This window comes from Tribolium castaneum, chromosome 4, assembly GCF_031307605.1.
Source record: "Tribolium castaneum strain GA2 chromosome 4, icTriCast1.1, whole genome shotgun sequence".
NCBI lineage: Eukaryota > Metazoa > Arthropoda > Insecta > Coleoptera > Tenebrionidae > Tribolium > Tribolium castaneum.
This window is the reverse complement of record NC_087397.1, coordinates 3,797,111-3,819,510: the sequence shown is the minus strand read 5'-3', so window position 1 is coordinate 3,819,510 and position 22,400 is coordinate 3,797,111. Positions and strand designations below refer to the sequence as shown.

Here is a 22,400-nt window from a genome sequence, read left to right as displayed (position 1 = left end):
CGTTCAGCTTGTCAAAAATATAAAGCAATTTCATTTTTAATCCTTTGTCCGCAGTTTCGAAAATATCGGCAGAACAAACAGCGAGCTTCGGATTCGAAATTAATAAATTATGTGTAAACAAAGCTTCTAGTTTCGTATTTGAGTGCGAATAGAAATTCCTATTGTTTCATACTGTTTTAATGGAAAATTTGTATCCACACAACCTGTTTCCATTATCTGTTGTCGGTTTAATGAAAATGAAGTATAATTATAGATATAAATAGCAGAATAGCAGAAATTCTGTTGCTTTTGTAACGGCATAATGAAGTGCATCGATTGGTGGATGCGAAATATTTATAGTAACTGGAGTAGACCACAAAAGCTAAACTAATTCAATTAGTGTTGCGATTGAACCTAATTTGATCGAGCCGAACATAATTTTTACGGGATTGCAATTTTAATAAAAGAAGTTTGTGAATTACCTTCGAACCGGTTTAAGTTTACCGGCTACAGAAGCTTTGAAGGATCAAATCGCAATTAATTAAATGCAATATTAGTTAACTTGCAAACTTGCTGAAAGTTCGCTGTTATAATTAATCTCGGGCCTATTTTTGTTCTTCGCCTACCACCGTCTCGACGAATGAAAGCGACAGATTTACTTCAAGCGTTAAATTCATGACAGTTGATTTTATTGATGTTTCGTCATTCAGAATGGGATGAGTTTCCCATTTGGCTCCAAGTTCGTGATTAGTCGCTATTCAGCCGACTGAAAGTTTTGTTGAATCTTTTAAACGAAGGTAAAATAAAATCGAATGAGAGTCGTTAAGCGTGACGTCCTTGTATTCAACACCTGTTCCATGTCCGAAGACACAGAAACCCGGTAGCTGGAAGCAAAAAGCATTTGCAGGACGCATGAATCACGTCTGTTCTCCTGTCTCGTGAATTCACTTTCTGGTACGCTGATGATAACTCGCAGGCTGCAAGAAAAACGCCAGGAATACAACTCATGCGGTTCGAGGTTTTCGACGTTAACTGTCATGCCATATTCAGCAACCGGTAGTTGTATTTCACTGGAAGAACTGTCAATGGCAAAAACGGCATAAATAAGGCGCTTCATATTTTTCAAATTGTCTTGTAACCACTGCGGAAAACTTCAAAAGATTTTCCAATTGCCTACTATCCAAAAATCCAGTGTATTGTCTGGCTCAAAGTCACAAACAAGCAATAGCCATCCTTTCGCAAAAATTAATTTAATAATGGAAGATGGTCGTAAAATGCAAATGCGCAAAGTAAGGACCCGAGGAATCCTGCGGTGCAATAAAGGACCGAGACATCTGCACCTGTTAAATGAATTTTCCTATATTACGCGAATCTGTTTATGAATATTTCATATATGAGCGAAATCGAGCACAGCTCAAGGGTGCGCTTGAGTGCTGTAAAGCTGATCTAAGGAGGAGCGAGTTTTTCGATGCAATAAAATTCCGAACGCATCGTGGCGAATTAAATAGTGTAAAAATTCCGGTGAAAACACCAGGGAACAACCACAAACGGCATAATTCACGGCCACTTTTGCAACTGGAAGTTGCCACCACTGTCGCAGACGGAAAGACAAACAAGCAGAATGCGGGAAAGAAATAAATTAAATTTGCAAATCTCGTTACACTGCAACAACGAGCAGATTTTTTTTCTATATAAATTAAGTCCTGTCGCCCGAAATGTGATTTACATGGCGAATTTTTTTCTTTGGATGTTTGTTCGCGGTCTGAATGCCACCAATTAATTAATAACTAAGTACGTGAATTCTACACTCACTGTTCAAGTGCCTCCGGTTTAATGATTCAACCCAAAATGACGCTCTTTTAACTGGACTAATGAAATTGTAAAAAGGTTTCGGTTTTACGGCAAATGACGAACCACACAGTTGTTTTATTAATGCTTCGCTGGGAATGATTCTAGACATTTAGAATCTAGACGGTTTATGGGTTTTAGAGTCTTTAACTATTAGATCATAACTTTTTACACAGTCATTTCGAGAAATAAAACGTTAGTGGAAAATCTTAAACCCAAGAGATTAAACACACCACCCACACGAAAGTTTCTGCTAAAAGTGCCGTAAATTTTATTGCTGCTTCTGGCTTTTCTAATTACAATTGTAATGCCGTTCTCAAATTTATTAAGCGCAAGCAAAAATTATAAACATGCCATGTAGCATTTTGAATAAAAAACTTGAGAGTAAAAGGACCAACAATCTCTCACAAAATGTATCAAGTGTATGAGTGGAAAAAATCCATTATAATATCAATTACCTTTAACTGAAATTGAACTTTAAAGTGAAATTTCTGACTCAGTAGTCATTAAAATACCGGACTTAGATAAAGCATTTTAGGCCGTTTCTTTCATATCTATGACGTATTTTGATCAGATGATCTGTTTTTCTGGCATTTCTCACACAGATTTACGAATATACGAAAAGTTAATTTCGAAAATACCTCTGTTTGTCTGCCTTGGAGCAACATATTGAAAGCAAATATTTTTTCAGGAGTTTTAATTGCCATTTTTGGTCCACGTGGCACGCTTGTAGCATTTAATTATGACTGCTCTTTGAGGATGGCACGTCCATATATTAATTAAATACACACTGTCGCTCGATCCCTGAGCTTTGTGTTTCTATAAACGTTACGGTCTTGACCCTTTCTGCGTATGCAATAAACCGGCGCCAATTCCTAATTTTTGTCCAGGAAATCGCAAAAAGGAGCAGCCGCCAAAATTAATTTCGTGAATTGGCGACGACACTGCGAACACATCTCCAGATCCATCACGAGCTTTCCACCGCTCGTGACTTCATCACAGCGCCATTGTTTGCTCCAGCAAAAATGAAATTTATTTACGATATCCCGGCGAAGAGTATCAGGATAAATAAAGTATATTATCCGGAGTACGTGGGCCAAATAGCAATAGAGACAGACCTACACAACACATAAAGGCTTTATTATGAGGCCCCATTTGCTTTAAAACTAGAAAACTGCGCCTTATCTAGTATTTACCGTGATAATAATTTTAAAAGTGTGGACAGGTGCGCTTTTTCCTACAGTTTTATGGCGAAAGTTTCAGTCGCTGTTTGCCTACATGTGGGGAATAATTCGCCAAATATTGCAACGGCATGATGAAGTTCACACGGAGTTTCTCCGCGCAAAATGCAAATATTTGATTTCAGAGCGAGCTACTAACACAAGTCGCAGATGTTAAACATTTAGTTACCTGAAACGTATTATAATGTTTGGCTACTGGACGGCACTTAGCAGTTGATTCACTCCCAACATTTAGAAATTGTTTGGGTAAAATTAACATTACTGTCCGTGTCAAAGTGGCACTTGATTTCCAATGGAACAATATTTTTTGTCTGTTTCGTTTTCTGCAAACGAGCGAGATTCCGTTAAAATTGTTACTTCGACGACGGTTTAGACTTATCGTCTTTTGTTGCTCGAACAAGCTAATCCCTGAAAGAGAACAAGAGCTTTTTAAGAAGTTTGCAGGATCTAGATAAGTCGACTGCGATAAATAATGCAAATGGTGTGGTGTCAGGCCTTTGACAAAAATCGGCCGTTTTATTTGTTTTTAATAAACGCCGCGAGCGTCGACATGGAAATTCAGAGCTTTGGGGTTTAATTTTCTTCTTTAACTTGAGCCAAGTTTGATGGGCTTTACAAAACGCATCTCTTGATAAATACAAATTGGCCATTTAAGGTTCGCAGCTTTTCCTTCATGATTATGAGAGCTTTGAAATTTTTCAATTAATTAATTTGGTGGAAAAGTCGAAACGAGACCCGGCATTAGTGTTGTAAAATCAGAAACTAGTAACAGGAGTAACAACCTAAACAAACAGACGTTGGTATCGTTTTTTCGACAGGGTGCTGTTTAACTCAAATAGCTCGGTGGAGTTTATCTAGTTAATTGGATAACTTTTGTGTTTATGCGGTCCATTAATCAAAACTTCGGTATTAGATAAAATTAGACGAAATAAAAACGAGTCGTCATAATTCATTCAGGTCTTCCCGGCCGAACTTTGAACATTTAACAAAATTTTAAGTGGAAGTCCGCGTTATTTAATCCTCATGTTTTTCATAAATATTCAATTAGTCGCATGCCACCTTTTTCAGGCTGAAATTAATCGAGGAATTTAGTGAATCTGACAGGAGCGGTGGTGAGAAATCGATAATCTCGACAGATGATTTGCATAATAAAATGTGTGCATTTTGTCGATGCATTCATCCTTGTCGTGCAAATTGCAGAGCACGCCCCCGCATTGTTCCTCAAACGCGTGGGGCAAAACGACAACCGGTTGAGGTCAGCGAGCGAATTTTGATTTCGTGACGAAATGTTTTGTCTTCGTACTTAAAGCGTAGTCCAAGTGCCTTCCAGCTTAGCTAATTAAGCGAATTTTAATTTGGGAGTTGCCATAATAACTGCCATCCAATGCGTTAATAACTCACTCAAGATTAAATTTAGTAAAGTTATAAATATTTCATGCTGGAAACTACAGTTGATATTGTACGAATTTTTTCGTTCGTGTTTCTCTTTTTGCTGAAGTTTGTGGATTTGCCTCTGCTCAGGTATGCATACACTAAAATGGTAATAAATGTGAATAATTCATGAAAGTTTAATTTCTTTACGAATACTTTTCAAAAGTAAAACTATAATTTGGTCTCTGTTTGCAAAACAGAAAAATGAGTCAATCATTTGAAAAAATACTTCTCCTCTGACATCCCTTAGTTTGGTTGCGTGAGCCTCCATTAAAACATCGGCTTAATTAAAAAAATCTAGTGTAACGTGTGTAGTTAGAAGGTTATTTTACTTCATTATTAAAGGAGTAACTGCTTTTTAATGACGTCTTATATTGCATGTATTAAATATCCCCTGGCGTTCACAGGATGAAGATATATAATTTACAATTTAGTAGATCCACCAAAAAGAATATAAAATTTTAGTTGCTCATAAAATATTCAATTCGTAGCAATTACCCTGTTGGGGTTTTCATTAGCTGTGATGGGCGGAAATTTCCGTAAAATTCCAGTTAATCATTTGGAAATTTTTCAAAATAGTGCTAAAATAAATGGGCGTTTTTTTCATTGCATGAATCATTGCGTTTATTTTGGCGGAAGCACGATTTCTATTTTGACGAAATTGCAAAAAGACAATACAATGCAGCTTGCGTGAGCACCTCTCCTTTAATGGCCAAGAAGATTTAAAATAACTTAGCGCAAAGCTTCGCAGAATAACAGGATGACCTACTATTTGCCGAAACCGAGCAGAAGACATGAAAAGATTTAAAGGAGAATCCGATTGATTCCAACAGGATATGGTTATTAAGTTTGGAAAGTTTTCCAAGTTAGTAAAACCGATCAAAAAGCTCGCAAAAATTTCCATTGAGCTTTTTCGATTAATTTTGGCAAACACAAATTGAGCGTTTGTGTGTCGAGTCATTCGAAATCCCGTTCCCCACCGTGAGGTTGTGCGTTTTTGAAGCGTCTCACCACAAGAATACTAGAACCGGAGTGTTCGTGGTGGAAACAAGAGTCGTGTTGTTGGCAAAAATAAACATGATTGATTCGAACGATCGGGGCATTTTATCAAATGGCGAAAATCTAGTGAAAGTGGGTGCTGGCTGCAGTGATTGTTTTAATAAGGACGATCGTGCGGTTGAATAAACTTTTTACAAAGAGAGGCTGAAATGCAACCGAATTGTGATAACTGTTAGTGCACGAAATGCTGGATTACAATTACGGTATGTGTTCAAGCGCCAGCTTGGTTTTAGGAGAGGAATTCTGCGACAATGGCAAGGGAAAGATAGAAATGTGTTTGCGAAACATTACGATTTAATGTTTTTTTCCACACAAAAGGAGAGCAAATTGCACGATATTACATTTCTTTCCTTAACGTAACGTATTTTTTGATTAAACAATTTATTTGAATTACACCACTCTGATTTGTGAGATAGCGCCAAAGGAACGATTTCTCAAAAGGAACACGCTTCAGGAGTTCTCTCCTTATTTGCGCTCTATTTAGCCGATGAACAATTAAAAGTAAAATTATTTTAAACTTAATTACAGGCACCGTAGGCTTCATTTTTACTACCGCATCGTGCGGCCATTGTTACGCATTATTTGCAACAACAATTGAACAGGAACTTATGACATAACAACAAGAAGTGAACGATTGATTGAATAGTTCAAAAATAAAAAATTCATTCTGAGTAAAAATAACACATTTTCCCAAAATAGCTGGACAAGTATCTAAAATTAAATGGTAAACATCATCGGGTATTATTCTACATTGCGTGTAAACAGTCATTCGTGTTAAAAGACACTAACTAGTCAACTGCTCATTTTTTGACGAATTGCTAATTAATATAGACATACACATCTGTAATAATTTTGAGATAAAACGTTAAAAAATAATCACACAATAGTAATTTTAGTTAAATTTTATTATTTATGACTCACAGAAACACCACATTTGATTTATTCACACCTTTCCGGGCCTTTAGAATTTTTCGCTAAAATGCTGTAGGTCGTTTCATTAATACTAATTACAGGAACGGTAACGTCACAGAGCTGAGCGTGACATTAAAGGAAGCAACAATTTTACCTCAAGGCAACGTTTCCAAATTAGAATGTGACGAAAGCCTGCCCAGAATCGATTTTTTCAAAGTTTTAAGCCCAGTTTTGAGCTCAGTCCACCACTTGCAAAGTTATGGATTAAAATAAAATTTCAAAACGATGAGGTGTGTTATTGAAATTATAAATGAAATTTGTTGATGAATTGGCTAATAACGGATCCACACAAATCAATTGATCAAAAGTGAAATTGAGGCAATTAATTTAATATTCATAGAACTGTCCCACTTTACGGAAACTAGTAAAAATGCTGCGCGATTCTGTGCCGTCATCATTCAATAAAATTTCTCATTACTGTCATCCATCGATTCTCGTTAAAGTTAAAAGAGGAGTTGGAAACTTTGCTCCTATTAGTGAAACTTATAATTGCCCTCCGACGAGACCATCCTCATACAATTCAGTGTAACTTTTTATCCTGAAAATTCTTTAACGATAATGGTAATTACGACGCAAGCGATGCTTTTAACGCGCTTCTAGCATGATGAAAATTTCTCGAAAATTTACAGCTTTATCTCAGCACATTACACAAATTAGGAGAGCACCTAAAATAGGAAACCATGATGAATTTACTGCGCGAAAATTGTATTAATATTGTCTTTCTCGACGAAATTCCACCCGGAAGAAAACAGTTCATCACGGAAAATTCCGGTGTGTAATGTAAGAGGATAGACCGCCAACAAAGACCAACGGCTTCCATTTCAAACATCGATATCTTCCGGATCATGTTAAAAACGCTCCTTGCTCTAATTTTATTTAACTCAGCGATATTAAATATTTGTTCTTCAAGGAGCGCTTTACCGGGTAAATAATAGATCATTTAAGTTAGTGAGATAAACGAGTTCTTAAGAGCGTTAATAATTCTTATCAAAACTGCAAAATAAAAATTTAATACAGAATTTATGACCTCATTTCCATAATTATGACTTAGCATGGAGCTTTTCGCATTAAATCTACAAACCTGTCAGAAACGGTCAACTTGACTTGGTTTTATTAAACCCCGTAACACATAATAATTACTTCACAGCTACTTAATTGCCAGCGCTGCTGCACTTTTTAACGATCTCCAGCCTCATTTTTCCATTGAAAGATAGAAAATAGAAACATCATTTCCAGCGAGGGATTTCTGCCGGCAGCACATGAAAATTCAAAAGATGGTTAAACAGTTCTTTAGAATCAGCCACCTGGCTTTGAATTTAATTGCAACTTGCTAACTTTTTCAACCGACAGGTGCTAAAATTGTCGATAATTTGCTTGAATTAATTATGTGGATGTGTCCCTTTTGATTTACTAATTATCTGGTCCTGGAATCACACTATTAACTTAATTATTGTTGTTTTTGACCTTAATCTGAAGCCAGGTTTCACGTACTTATTTGTTTAAAAATAAAAGATTTCAGACTAGATTTATATCAAGCGGTATTATCACGTATCTAACTTCCGTCAAGTTTTCCAATTTACTTACATATTTTTCCTAAGGACGTGTTTGAGAGTTTCATTTTTCGGAAATGGTGATAGTTATAACTTTCCTTTAAAGCATCTATATTTTCCCTAAGGATGAGTCATGTTTTTCAGATTATTAGATAATTTTCCTCACTTTTACGAAAAGATTACGCGCATTTATCGTTCAATCGGAGCCAGTCTTCCTCGAATCTAGATTTTTGATAAAAGCCGTGCTGTAATCTTTCGTGTGAAGCCAGCGAGAAAAAGAACATCAGCTCTTTTATCATAAAATATGCGCGAAGACAAAGTCTTCGAAATTAAAAGAGCCGTATCAAATAAGAGCTAAACCCTTAGGAAATACGAGAAAATGAAAAGTGCAGTCTTAACGATTTGAAAAAATCATTGCGTCCTAGTTTTTTAGCATTTTATTTGTTTGGAGAGTTGGTTTGCTGAAGAGTTTTGTCGGCAAGCACTTGACATTCACTTCTGTATTGGATTCTTTATGGACTTTTTAGGTTTGAGGAAATCGGAGCAAAACATGACACACACACTGCTTCTCTCTTCTATATTTGAATGGTGTATTTCATAATTATCTGTAATGCAAATTTCAAGGGCCAATTCCCAAGTTTAATGGCACGCTCTCCGAGAACAGATATTGTTCTAGGTTTGTAAATTACGTCGGTGACAAATCTGCATATCCACGTTCGTGCACATAATCGAACGCAGGATGCATTGCAAACACGTTATTATTGACCATTTACATAGAAAGGTACTTAGCAGTTTATCTTTATGATTACAAAGTGTTTATAGATAGCCTTCCATGCCTCGTATCATCATCTTAACTGGCTCATGCATATTCAAAACTAAACTGGAATCGATCAAAAAATACAAATCCTTGAATAAATCGACTACTGGGTTAGTACAAACGACTCGCACAAAGTCGTTGCAAAAACAGCCAGACACTCGCCGCAATTTAACACAGACATTAAAAATGTTGCCTACCGAAAAAACTCGTCTAGTGAAGTGTTAATTTCGAAATAGTGCCATTATTGGCGTCGGGAGACCTTAGTCACCGATGTTGCGGTTCAATGCTCACTAATGTTACACAAATTAAGTTACATTGTCTGAGGACTAAGGTGAAAGTATCAATATTGATTCGCTAGTGCGATACGCGTTTTATGCAAGTTTAAACTATTTAAGCAAGTAGTTTGGTCGCATAAATTTCAGCCAATAATCCCTCCTAATCCATCCTCGGGGGAGCTAATTTATAATAAGGCATAGAGATTAGGCAACGAAAGGAAAACTCCATTTCCGAAACACTTTCCTCGATAATTCACCCCATTGTTATTCCACTTTCGTACGAATTATGATCAACTCCGCGCCAAAGACGATAAATTATTGATAATAGAGCGGCCACTGCTCGAATTGCAAGTGGACATTATGCCGAGCGAAAGCCCCTTTCTTTTGCTGTGATGAAAGTGACAGTTCAAGGCGCAGCCGAGTTGCCGCATGCAAAAGTCAATACATGTTTTCAGTTATTTCCCTGATTGTTTTCATAATAAAATGGTCGTGTTGGTGAAACTTCTCCGTTCGGGAATCGGAAAATGTAAAGTTTTGAAATGTTTTTAAGTATCCTGCCAAAGGTTGTCCTTCGGGTCGCTAAATTAGAAAAATGGCAAAAGTTGGGTAATTTTGTTCTGTGTTTACTGCAAGTTCGCCGTCGATCGATCATCGTTTTGTCTTTTCTCGTATTTTCGTTGGCTTTATACTTGTCATGAAACGTGGATTTGATCCACACAATTGTGTTCTCGGACACGTATCGCCTATTTTTTGTGTGTCCAATGAGACAAGGTGGATGCTTGGTTTTTAATAACATTCCCTAGTATCACCTTCAAGTTGGGGTTATACAGTTTGCATATTAAATCGGCCAATTGAGCGCGTTTAAGAGCATTGAACTGCATGAACATTTTAGTCCGACTCGTTAACTTTTATATCCGTACACGATAATCGAATAAATTTATTTCGAACGGACGGACATCTCGCGATGCGCTGTGATAGCCGGATTAATTTTTATGCGATAGTAAAGACGATAGAATTTTACCCGGCGGATATTTTTATGTTTTCAAATAACGTAAATAAGCGAGAAACGCGTCGTAAAAAACTTGAGACAGTGGCGATTTTCGTTTCCGTCTCAAGACTTGTTCCAAGGATTTGGAATTTGCGAGCCTCTAAATAAAGATCATTCATCTTGTTGAGATAATAACATTTGAGGTATCTCCAATACTAGTTATTATCACTTGGCCCAAATAGGAAGTTGGTCGAGATCGAAGTTCAACAATAGTTTGTAAACACCGAACACAATGTAGTCACCGCCTATCCCACATCCAATCTAAAACTAAATTTCAACAAAACCGACAATTTCAACATTCATCTGGCACTATTTTTCATTCTTTTATCTAAACCTGCTGACCCAGACAACTGATTTAAATGCAAGAATTACGCCCACATTCCGTGTTTCGGGGTGTATTTATGACCCATATTTTCACCCTTATCGTCCCGAAATTACACCAACACAAGCGATCATAAAATTTCGTTTGAGGAGAGGAAACGTCTCTTCTAGAGCGTTTATAGAAATTAAGACATTTTCCCCCTGCGATTATGTGGAATCCATCAATCAAAAGGCTGGAGCGTGAGCGCCGGTAGAATGTTTTTATTTTGCGAAAATTCAGTGTTATTAAATTTTATCGCACGATAAGGAGTAAAATTTATGTCGACGGTGGCTCTCCTCGCGCTTTTCCGTTATTTTCCTCAATGGAGCTGAGTGAGTCGATAAATAAAAGTGGGAAAGCAAAGAAATGAAACGTGTGAATCAGAACGGTACATCATATGAAATGCCTACTATCTGCAAAACGAACACCACTCGAGAACAGTTCGTTCCTGCAGCTTCTGCACTTCAGTCAGTATTTCTTGGTGCTATGTTATAGTAATGAACCAGAACGGAGTGAATCGAATTCATTATTCAGTGCAACTTTTCGCATTCCGGGAATCCGTCAAGCATTAAATTTTGACAATGTGTTCTCTTATTTGCATCAGCCGACAAGTTAGTGATGCCTACATGTACAAAAGTATCGCCGAATACGCTTCCAATGGTACGTAATAGCGAAATGTGGGTACAAAGACCGGATCCGCTCAGAAATTCGGAAATATTTGCTTTAGATACACAATTTTTCCAATAAAAGTTCCGCAAGTTGTGTGAAAATAGTGACTACATACCTGGACAAGTCGAGTAAAAGGACATCACCCTATCTGCTATCGCTGTAATGGGCATTAGAGTGCCGGGTGTTCGTGACCACAGAAGGATTCACGTATGGGCGATAATGGCAATGTGTTTGCGATTGTCGCCCCTTGAATTTTCGTCTAATAATGATAAAAAGTAATAATAATTGTTGACGGCTACTGCATATGGCGAAGCCTCCTAGAAATCGCTTATTTGCTAGCTCTATTAAAATAATGAATGTTATTTGTTGTTGACAGCGTCTCACCTGCGGCAACTCGCCTGAATTATTAATTATTCCGCACCAGGAGTGATTTTACAACGGGTCGTTTTCCATTTTTTCCGATCGTAACAGATTACAGCTCGTGAGCATTTAACTGCAAGTTACGGCTTCTTGTAGCACGCCGAATCAAGCTCCAATTTATTCACGAAGCTCATAAATTGCAGCCTTCCACATGAGCAAGGAACACGCTTTAAAATGGTGATTTTACAATGTTGTGCATATTTTTTTCCTCTTCATTTCCCCGCGTCAAAGTTAAACGATCATCAATTACCGCGATAAAGTCGTCTTTAGCAGCAAATAACACAGAAAATGTTGGTCGCCGGGAAAGGGATTATGCCGAAGGGGAACGGAAAGCGTGTAACAAAAGGACTGTGGCTGGTTTTTTGATTTGATTCGAAGAAGTGATTTCTTACAATTAATGCAACGCCAAAGGGAATTTACCGGTAAAAACGTCAGTAATGGGATATTTCATCACGTTTCACTGGATGTGGAACATATTCACTTTGAAAAAATGGCATTAATCAAGTAAAAGGTTGAGTGGGTGTGGACTTTCAGCGTGCAGCATCCGTGAAAAGCAAGTAGTTTTTTGCATCTGCTTTGATTCATCTTCCCCATTGTTTTACTTGCAAAAAGAGATCTTTGACGTTGCTTTACATAAAAACCAGCGACCGGACTCGGAATTAATTTATTTCTTGGATCGTTTATCATGAAGTTGTTGGGCATATGTGGGTAATCAAAACGTCCGTTCAACCACCAAATAACACATCGAGGATAAAATCCTTGACTGTAATAACACACCGTCGTGAATATTTGGCCGCGATTCACGTTTACATTTATTTTACTTATTATGAAAGTGTATACAATCGTGGTCTCATACAATTTTAACAATAGAGACTGTTCATTTTTGTCAAGGGAAAGTAGCTTACTTATCTTAATAATTGTCTATATACACATGATATCAAAAATGATTAACTGTGCCTCAAAATGATTCCCGTGCCTCTGCTGAAAGTGTGAGAAAAGCTCCAAAAATTTAACACAATTCATTTATAAGCATAACTCATCTGATGTGAGTTACTGTAAAAACTAGTTCCCATCAGAGAATCGTTGACTGATAGGAGCTATCCCAATTATCATCAATTAAGTTATTATGTGATGTTCTAAGATACATTCGAAATGACATAATTTATTATCGAAAGTACTTATTATCGTGCTTCTCTAAAGGCTTTCCATCAAATAAATTAAATTCTTTGAAAAGCTTTTCAGAGGACAATTTTTTCGACCAGGAAATGAGATCGATATTATTTTTTATTAGGAAATTTTCGACGGCTACATCTAAACTGTTGCAATTCTGGAATCGAAGTGGTAGGAAAATTTTAAAACTATCATCAATTCATCAGCCTTTATTCAAAATAATAAACACCAAACATGTAATTGGTCCATTTTATTGATGGGAGTGTCCAATGACAAACACCTTCCAGTTTTTTGCGGTAGATAAACAAGGCGGAGATTATTTTTATTGGTCGAATTGCTCATTGCAGGAACCAAATGAGACAGGGGTATCCTCACCTACAAAACAAAACATTTTCTTTGCTGATAAATAGTTCTAAATGGCCGATAGATACTGGTTCCATTTCTATTCATTTTGCCGAATAGGCTTAACGTTGAGAGAACTTTATAAGCAAAAAATCCAAATTAAGTAACGATTTTCTATAAACTGCCTGTTTAATATTCTTATTTAAACTGGTTTCTGGGACAATTTACTGCACAGAATTTTTACACGAATTAAATTTTCATATCCTTCGTCTAAATGCTAGAGAAAACATTTACGTCCTTTTTTTAAATCATTATTATTATTATTATTATTCCTGTTATTATTATGATTAACTTACTCTCTTGTAGAAGTAAATTTTATCAAATTTTTACAGTATTTACAGTTTTTCCTAATTTATAACAATAAGATCAGTAATGTACATTTCTCATTTTTAAAAACGTGGCATTAAAAAAATAACGTATCAATCCTACTAAAGGTGTAAGGACAATTTTCATCCCCAAAAAGGGTTCTGAATCTATGTTTTGATTTATAACGGTAATTTTATCTAATGCATCTTTTACAACCTGCAGTTAGCCGAGACAGAACTTAACGTCTTCAACAATAAAATTTATTATTTTAATCATAACTCTTCGTGTTAATGTTACGAGTTTAGTGCCAAAGCTAAGCCCAATTAGATTCTGATGACTGATGAGTGAATTTTGCGCCAAAATGCCATTCTTTTAACCCATTTAGACCATAACTTTGCTTAATTTGTTGTCCATTTGATTTTATAGTCAAATACTGAAATACCATAATTCAGACCTAGGTCGGTAATTTTTTTAGCTTCTTAGACAAAGCCTCGTTCATTGGCGAACAAATACGAGGAAAACTCATTAAAATAAAAACTATGGAAAAAATGAAGTGCGATGCGTTAAATGAGTTGTTTAGGTTTGTACTTAAGCACCACTTAAAAGCAAATTACCTTTTTTCTGGGCCGCCTGTATTTACGTACCCTACTTAATATTTGGCCCGCTATACGAAAATGTCTAATTAAGACTTTGATAAACTTATTTACACTTGAAACCCAAGCCAAGGTTATGTGAGTTCCCGAATCATTAACATTGTAATGTGGGTATAGACGTGTTATTTTGTATCCTTGATGCCTTGGGAATGTCGAAATTGAATTAACCACAAGGTGGTTATTGTATTAGAAAATGTGTTTTTGTTGCAGCACGTGTGTCCAAAGAGCACCCAAAGGACGCCGTCGACGGCAGCGGTGATTCCGACTTGCTGCAGCTGGTGCGTCGTCTCTCTTCGAGCGATCATGTGAAGATGGGGGCCAACGTCAGCCGTCACTCGTCCAAGGGTCTCTCCGGACGACGGTCCCAATCCAGTGGCAGCATATGCAACGGAAAGGGAAGACACAACGACGGCAAGATGTGTGGCAGTCTTCCGAGCTACTTGGACGACCGCAACTCCAACGGCTGCAATAACAACCATCACGACTGCGAGAAACCGCCTCTTGATGAGGTTTGTTCTTATACATTATTCACCGACAATCCAGATGTAATCTGACCGGCACTCTGCGGTCACACTGGCAAATTTGACAGACATACACCCCCATGAATAACTACTTCATTCGAAAAATTAAAAAGTGGCAGAATGACTCCGTTTAAGCCTTTAAGTTTGCAAAGAAAAGAAAGAAACGCTGTAAAAACCAATAAAAAGCATTTGCCCTAAGACGGAGACTTATAATGTAGTTCGAAATAATCCCTCTTTACAATTTTAACTGTAACAAACTAAGTAGAGCTCATTTATTACAACAAAGGAGAAAAACTAGCGCTTAATTTTTTCCTATTCAACTTGCATAAAAATGAATCTTGGTTGAGTTAATTAAGGGCGACGAGATTGAAAATCAGCAGACGCAGAGCGCTAATTAATTTCCTATTCCGGTGCAGGAAATAAAATTTCCAATTAATTAACCTTTTCGTTAATTCTGAACGAGCCGGTAAATGCGAGTGGCGAAATATTCATGCACTTGGAGCCGGAATCCGGCGTACACAAAACATTTCATTTTGCCTAATGGTTTGTTTTATTGCAGGTGCAGAGGATACCGCCTCTGGGGGATGGGGCGCCGCTTCACTGGAAGTTTTCAGATAACCAGACGGTGCTCTGCGACCAGGGCTACGGCTCGGAACGTTCCCCCGAGGAGGAATATCCGCCGCCCTTGCCCGACCATGACACTCAATGTCACCACCACCTGGAGCCCCACGCTTGCTACCCTTTCATCACACCAGGTAATAAAGAATCCTCGTAAAACAGCACGAAATGCGTTCCGATCGATTTTTGCAATTTTTTATCGGCGGTTTGCGCACCTGTGGATACTCCATTGTGTGGGCTAAGTGCACTTGCGCCTTAATTAACTCCAATAATACGGAACAGTTATAGTTATTACGTGCTAGAAATTGAATGAGCTTTAAGAGGAATGAAACAGCGACCTGGGTTTTACTCAAATTCCTATATTTCGCTCCATGCAGTTCCAACTGAAACTTCCCAGCTAGTTATTACGTGTGTTATCTTTTGTAAAGGGAATTTTCCCTGGAAAATTATTGGGTGTCCAGGCTTCACAAAAATGCAATTAATAAATGAAAGGTTGAATTATTTGTTGGCTCTAATTCGATTGTTTGTGCGATTTCAAACACTAATTAGAGGACTTGCAACTGTAATTACGTGTAATTTTTGTGTACAATTTGGACTAATTGAAATTAAGGTCTTTCATTTTCAATTTTTTATTTGCCATCGACTGACGTGTAAAGTGATACGATCTAATAAAATATTTTTTCAGTGCTGTATAAGCATAACAGGGCCTTAATTTATTTGGGAACCGTTTCACATATTTGTTCGTGTGTGTACCTTTCAAGCATATATCCAGATTAAATCCCTATTACATTAATTTGTTTAATTTTACCCAATTATTAGCTATTCATGCGATAATTGGTATTGATCATATTAACAAGCTTATTATTGGTACTAATTGAATGTTTACTACCAAACGTCCACTTAAAGCATTTTTCGTGCCTTCAACAACAGAAAGAAATTGTTCATTATTGTACTTTTAGTTTTTGTTTTTTTTTGGAACTTAGTGGCATGACAAAGTATCCTTTTATGTTTAGTGTCTGTGGAAAACAGTCCACTATGCGCCAATATGTATTGTATTTTTCCTTTGTCCCAAATTTTATATTCGTTGTTCGCTAAATAAGTTCAGCAATGAGCACAATGCAGCAAAACGTATCTTTGGATGTTATTTATATTTGGAATGAATGCTCGCAAATTGGATTACGTTTTCCCGGTTTCCCACATCACTCCTCTCTAACCAGCATAGCACTTGACCACATTCGCTCTTTTGTAAAATGAGAGAGGCCAGCGGTCCCCATTTGTATACCTATCTTCCTGTGGGTTTTTACTTATCCCCTGTAAAACTCTCATTAACACCGCACTCGAGGCAAAATCGGACTCAATCTTGATAACAAAACAAAAAGCCTTTAGTTGGAAGCGGAAATGGCGTCTCCATTTGTAAGCCTCTTAGGGAAAATATCGTGTTCTGTAAAGGATTCCACACTTGAACGAAAATTTTATATTGCTAGGTATATGCAAATTGCTGTAATGGCACACAATTCTGTTGAAATACCTGGCGTGATGTGCAAGTTTTTCGAAAACTATTAATTGGAGAATAAAAGTCTTTTTTGAAAATGATAGATAATTAAAATTTTATCAAAACATCAAAATTTTAAATCTCACGAGAAGCTGGTATAAGACAAAAAATGAGCCGCTGAATTCAATGGAACAAACCGTATTGCTCTACGGCTTTTAGTTTTTAAGTTATGAATTTTTCGAAAAATAACACGGCGCATCCACCATTTTTTAAATTAATTTTTTAAATAAAATAAATTACGGCAATATTATTCGAAAAAAAAAGGTTTCCATTTTCACTTTTTTTCAATTTTCAATCGCCAATTACGGCGAAACTATTAAAGATTTCGAGAAACGGAAAAATGGAGGATAACCGGAATAAAAAACTCTACAAAATGGCATAGGACTCAAGGCGATATCTCGCAAAAAAAAATTCAATTTTCAAACGCCGATTACGGCCAAACTAAAAGAGCTAGGAGAAAACGCTTTTTTAGATCGGAAAGAGCACTTCAAAATCTATAAGATAGAATAGGATTCATTTGATTTTGAGACACTTTAAAAATTGACCGATTTTAAGGGGGGGGGGTGTTAACTTTTTTTTAATTTTTTTTATTTTCTCATTTACGGCTAAACTATTCTAAAAAGTGGAACTGTTTTGATCTAAACCTATGCAAAATGATCCGGGGAATCGATTGGCATCGAGAAAATTGCCAAATTTCCAATAGTTTTTTAGTTATGAATTTTTTTAAATTTTACCAATTTTTGCATTTAGCAGCAATTTGCTCGAAAACTATTAGTCGGAGAACGATAATCTTTTTTGAAAAAAATAGATAATTTAAAGAGCTTTCCAACGATAATACACTTCATGGGGTTATCTCTAATAGTTCCGGAGCTATTGCTCGAGAAATGTTCCGGGTACCCAAAACCGACAAAAACTGCGACGAAAATTGAAAAAATCAAACATTAAAAAATCGAACATTTGAACTTTTTGGGAACTTTTAACAACTTTAGTGGGTTGTTAAGACATGTAGAAGTCCATAAAAATTTGCTGGAGTTAGTTTAAAAAAATTTCTTTTCACCTCTTTGAAGGTAAGTGTATTTATTACTCAGGAAATTTGAGCAAAAAAATTGAAAATTTTAAATCTCGTGAAAAGTTGGTATAATACAGAAAATGAACCGCTGAATTCAATCGAACAAACCGCATTGCTCTACGACTTTTAGTTTTTGAGTTATAAATTTTTTTAATGAATAAAATTTTTCACAATGACAAATGGCTACCCTAAATTTAGGCAAAAAATTTTAAATTTTTAATTCTTGTGAAAAATTGATATAATATGTAAAATGAGCCGTAGAATTCAATGGAACAAACCGCAATGCCCTACGACTTTTAGTTTTTTTTTTATGAATTTTTTTAGTGCAAAACTTTGATCGCCTCTGTAGCCGGAACCGTTGCCCGGAGCGGCTCCGGGTTTAGACGAAAAAATAGATAAAATTAAGCGCTATCAGATGGTTTTTTGTTCGTTGCTCTAAGTCTTATAGTTTCCGAGAAAAACGCAAAAAAAGGTTTCCATTTTCACTTTTTTTCAATTTTCAATCGCCAATTACGGCGAAACTATTAAAGATATCGAGAAACGGAAAAATGGAGGACAACCGGAATAAAAAACTCTACAAAATGGCATAGGACTCAAGGCGATATCTCGCAAAAAAAATTTCAATTTTCAAACGCCGATTACGGCCAAACTAAAAGAGCTAGGAGAAAACGCTTTTTTAGATCGGAGAGAGCACTTCAAAATCTATAAGATAGAATAGGATTCATTTGATTTTGAGACACTTTAAAAATTGACCGATTTTAAGGGGGGGGTGTTAACTTTTTTTTAATTTTTTTTATTTTCTCATATACGGCTAAACTATTCTAAAAAGTGGAACTGTTTTGATCTAAACCTATGCAAAATGATCCGGGGAATCGATTGGCATCGAGAAAATTGCCAAATTTCCAATAGTTTTTTAGTTATGAATTTTTTTAAATTTTACCAATTTTTGCATTTAGCAGCAATTTGCTCGAAAACTATTAGTCGGAGAACGATAATCTTTTTTGAAAAAAATAGATAATTTAAAGAGCTTTCCAACGATAGTACACTTCATGGGGTTATCTCTAATAGTTCCGGAGCTATTGCTCGAGAAATGTTCCGGGTACCCAAAACCGACAAAAACTGCGACGAAAATTGAAAAAATCAAACATTAAAAAATCGAACATTTGAACTTTTTGGGAACTTTTAACAACTTTAGTGGGTTGTTAAGACATGTAGAAGTCCATAAAAATTTGCTGGAGTTAGTTTAAAAAAAATTTCTTTTCACCTCTTTGAAGGTAAGTGTATTTATTACTCAGGAAATTTGAGCAAAAAAATTGAAAATTTTAAATCTCGTGAAAAGTTGGTATAATACAGAAAATGAACCGCTGAATTCAATCGAACAAACCGCATTGCTCTAAGACTTTTAGTTTTTGAGTTATAAATTTTTTTAATGAATAAAATTTTTCACTATGACAAATGGCTACCCTAAATTTAGGCAAAAAATTTTAAATTTTTAATTCTTGTGAAAAATTGATATAATATGTAAAATGAGCCGTAGAATTCAATGGAACAAACCGCAATGCTCTACGACTTTTAGTTTTTTTTTTATGAATTTTTTTAGTGCAAAACTTTGATCGCCTCTGTAGCCGGAACCGTTGCCCGGAGCGGCTCCGGGTTTAGACGAAAAAATAGATAAAATTAAGCGCTATCAGCTGGTTTTTTGTTCGTTGCTCTAAGTCTTATAGGTTCCAAGAAAAACGCAAAAGAAGGTTTCCATTTTCACTTTTTTTCAATTTTCAATCGCCAATTACGGCGAAACTATTAAAGATATCGAGAAACGGAAAAATGGAGGACAACCGGAATAAAAAACTCTACAAAATGGCATAGGACTCAAGGCGATATCTCGCAAAAAAAATTTCAATTTTCAAACGCCGATTACGGCCAAACTAAAGGAGCTAGGAGAAAACGCTTTTTTAGATCGGAAAGAGCACTTCAAAATCTATAAGATAGAATAGGATTCATTTGATTTTGAGACACTTTAAAAATTGACCGATTTTAAGGGGGGAGTGTTACTTTTTTTTAATTTTTTTTATTTTCTCATTTACGGCTAAACTATTCTAAAAAGTGGAACTGTTTTGATCTAAGCCTATGCAAAATGATCCGGGGAATCGATTGGCATCGAGAAAATTGCCAAATTTCCAATAGTTTTTTAGTTATGAATTTTTTTAAATTTTACCAATTTTTGCATTTAGCAGCAATTTGCTCGAAAACTATTAGTCGGAGAACGATAATCTTTTTTGAAAAAAATAGATAATTTAAAGAGCTTTCCAACGATAATACACTTCATGCGGTTATCTCTAATAGTTCCGGAGCTATTGCTCGAGAAATGTTCCGGGTACCCAAAACCGACAAAAACTGCGACGAAAATTGAAAAAATCAAACATTAAAAAATCGAACATTTGATCTTTTTAGGAACTTTTAACAACTTTAGTGGGTTGTTAAGACATGTAGAAGTCCATAAAAATTTGCTGGAGTTAGTTTAAAAAAAATTTCTTTTCACCTCTTTGAAGGTAAGTGTATTTATTACTCAGGAAATTTGAGCAAAAAAATTGAAAATTTTAAATCTCGTGAAAAGTTGGTATAATACAGAAAATGAACCGCTGAATTCAATCGAACAAACCGCATTGCTCTACGACTTTTAGTTTTTGAGTTATAAATTTTTTTAATGAATAAAATTTTTCACTATGACAAATGGCTACCCTAAATTTAGGCAAAAAATTTTAAATTTTTAATTCTTGTGAAAAATTGATATAATATCTAAAATGTGCCGTAGAATTCAATGGAACAAACCGCAATGCTCTACGACTTTTAGTTTTTTTTTTTATGAATTTTTTTAGTGCAAAACTTTGATCGCCTCTGTAGCCGGAACCGTTGCCCGGAGCGGCTCCGGGTTTAGACGAAAAAATAGATAAAATTAAGCGCTATCAGCTGGTTTTTTGTTCGTTGCTCTAAGTCTTATAGGTTCCGAGAAAAACGCAAAAAAAGGTTTCCATTTTCACTTTTTTTCAATTTTCAATCGCCAATTACGGCGAAACTATTAAAGATATCGAGAAACGGAAAAATGGAGGACAACCGGAATAAAAAACTCTACAAAATGGCATAGGACTCAAGGCGATATCTCGCAAAAAAAATTTCAATTTTCAAACGCCGATTACGGCCAAACTAAAAGAGCTAGGAGAAAACGCTTTTTTAGATCGGAAAGAGCACTTCAAAATCTATAAGATAGAATAGGATTCATTTGATTTTGAGACACTTTAAAAATTGACCGATTTTAAGGGGGGGGGTGTTAACTTTTTTTTAATTTTTTTTATTTTCTCATATACGGCTAAACTATTCTAAAAAGTGGAACTGTTTTGATCTAAACCTATGCAAAATGATCTGGGGAATCGATTGGCATCGAGAAAATTGCCAAATTTCCAATAGTTTTTTAGTTATGAATTTTTTTAAATTTTACCAATTTTTGCATTTAGCAGCAATTTGCTCGAAAACTATTAGTCGGAGAACGATAATCTTTTTTGAAAAAAATAGATAATTTAAAGAGCTTTCCAACGATAATACACTTCATGCGGTTATCTCTAATAGTTCCGGAGCTATTGCTCGAGAAATGTTCCGGGTACCCAAAACCGACAAAAACTGCGACGAAAATTGAAAAAATCAAACATTAAAAAATCGAACATTTGATCTTTTTAGGAACTTTTAACAACTTTAGTGGGTTGTTAAGACATGTAGAAGTCCATAAAAATTTGCTGGAGTTAGTTTAAAAAAAATTTCTTTTCACCTCTTTGAAGGTAAGTGTATTTATTACTCAGGAAATTTGAGCAAAAAAATTGAAAATTTTAAATCTCGTGAAAAGTTGGTATAATACAGAAAATGAACCGCTGAATTCAATCGAACAAACCGCATTGCTCTACGACTTTTAGTTTTTGAGTTATAAATTTTTTTAATGAATAAAATTTTTCACTATGACAAATGGCTACCCTAAATTTAGGCAAAAAATTTTAAATTTTTAATTCTTGTGAAAAATTGATATAATATCTAAAATGTGCCGTAGAATTCAATGGAACAAACCGCAATGCTCTACGACTTTTAGTTTTTTTTTTTATGAATTTTTTTAGTGCAAAACTTTGATCGCTTCTGTAGCCGGAACCGTTGCCCGGAGCGGCTCCGGGTTTAGACGAAAAAATAGATAAAATTAAGCGCTATCAGCTGGTTTTTTGTTCGTTGCTCTAAGTCTTATAGGTTCCGAGAAAAACGCAAAAAAAGGTTTCCATTTTCACTTTTTTTCAATTTTCAATCGCCAATTACGGCGAAACTATTAAAGATATCGAGAAACGGAAAAATGGAGGACAACCGGAATAAAAAACTCTACAAAATGGCATAGGACTCAAGGCGATATCTCG

General features: G+C 35.8%; 1 protein-coding gene across 3 annotated transcripts in view; it reads left to right on the top strand.

The window, feature by feature from the left end:
* LOC660401 (tyrosine-protein phosphatase non-receptor type 13) overlaps window positions 1-22,400 on the top strand; it is a 72,841-nt gene that overhangs the window by 23,003 nt on the left and 27,438 nt on the right. For 2 of the 3 annotated variants that reach the window (XM_015985282.2, XM_015985283.2), the window contains exons 5-6: window positions 14,412-14,710; window positions 15,282-15,477. In XM_015985282.2, coding sequence (XP_015840768.1) covers window positions 14,412-14,710; window positions 15,282-15,477 — 495 coding nt within the window. Of the gene's footprint in view, window positions 1-5,526; window positions 5,762-14,411; window positions 14,711-15,281; window positions 15,478-22,400 lie in introns of those variants that run through there. The other variant, XM_008203327.3, reaches the window with a different exon arrangement.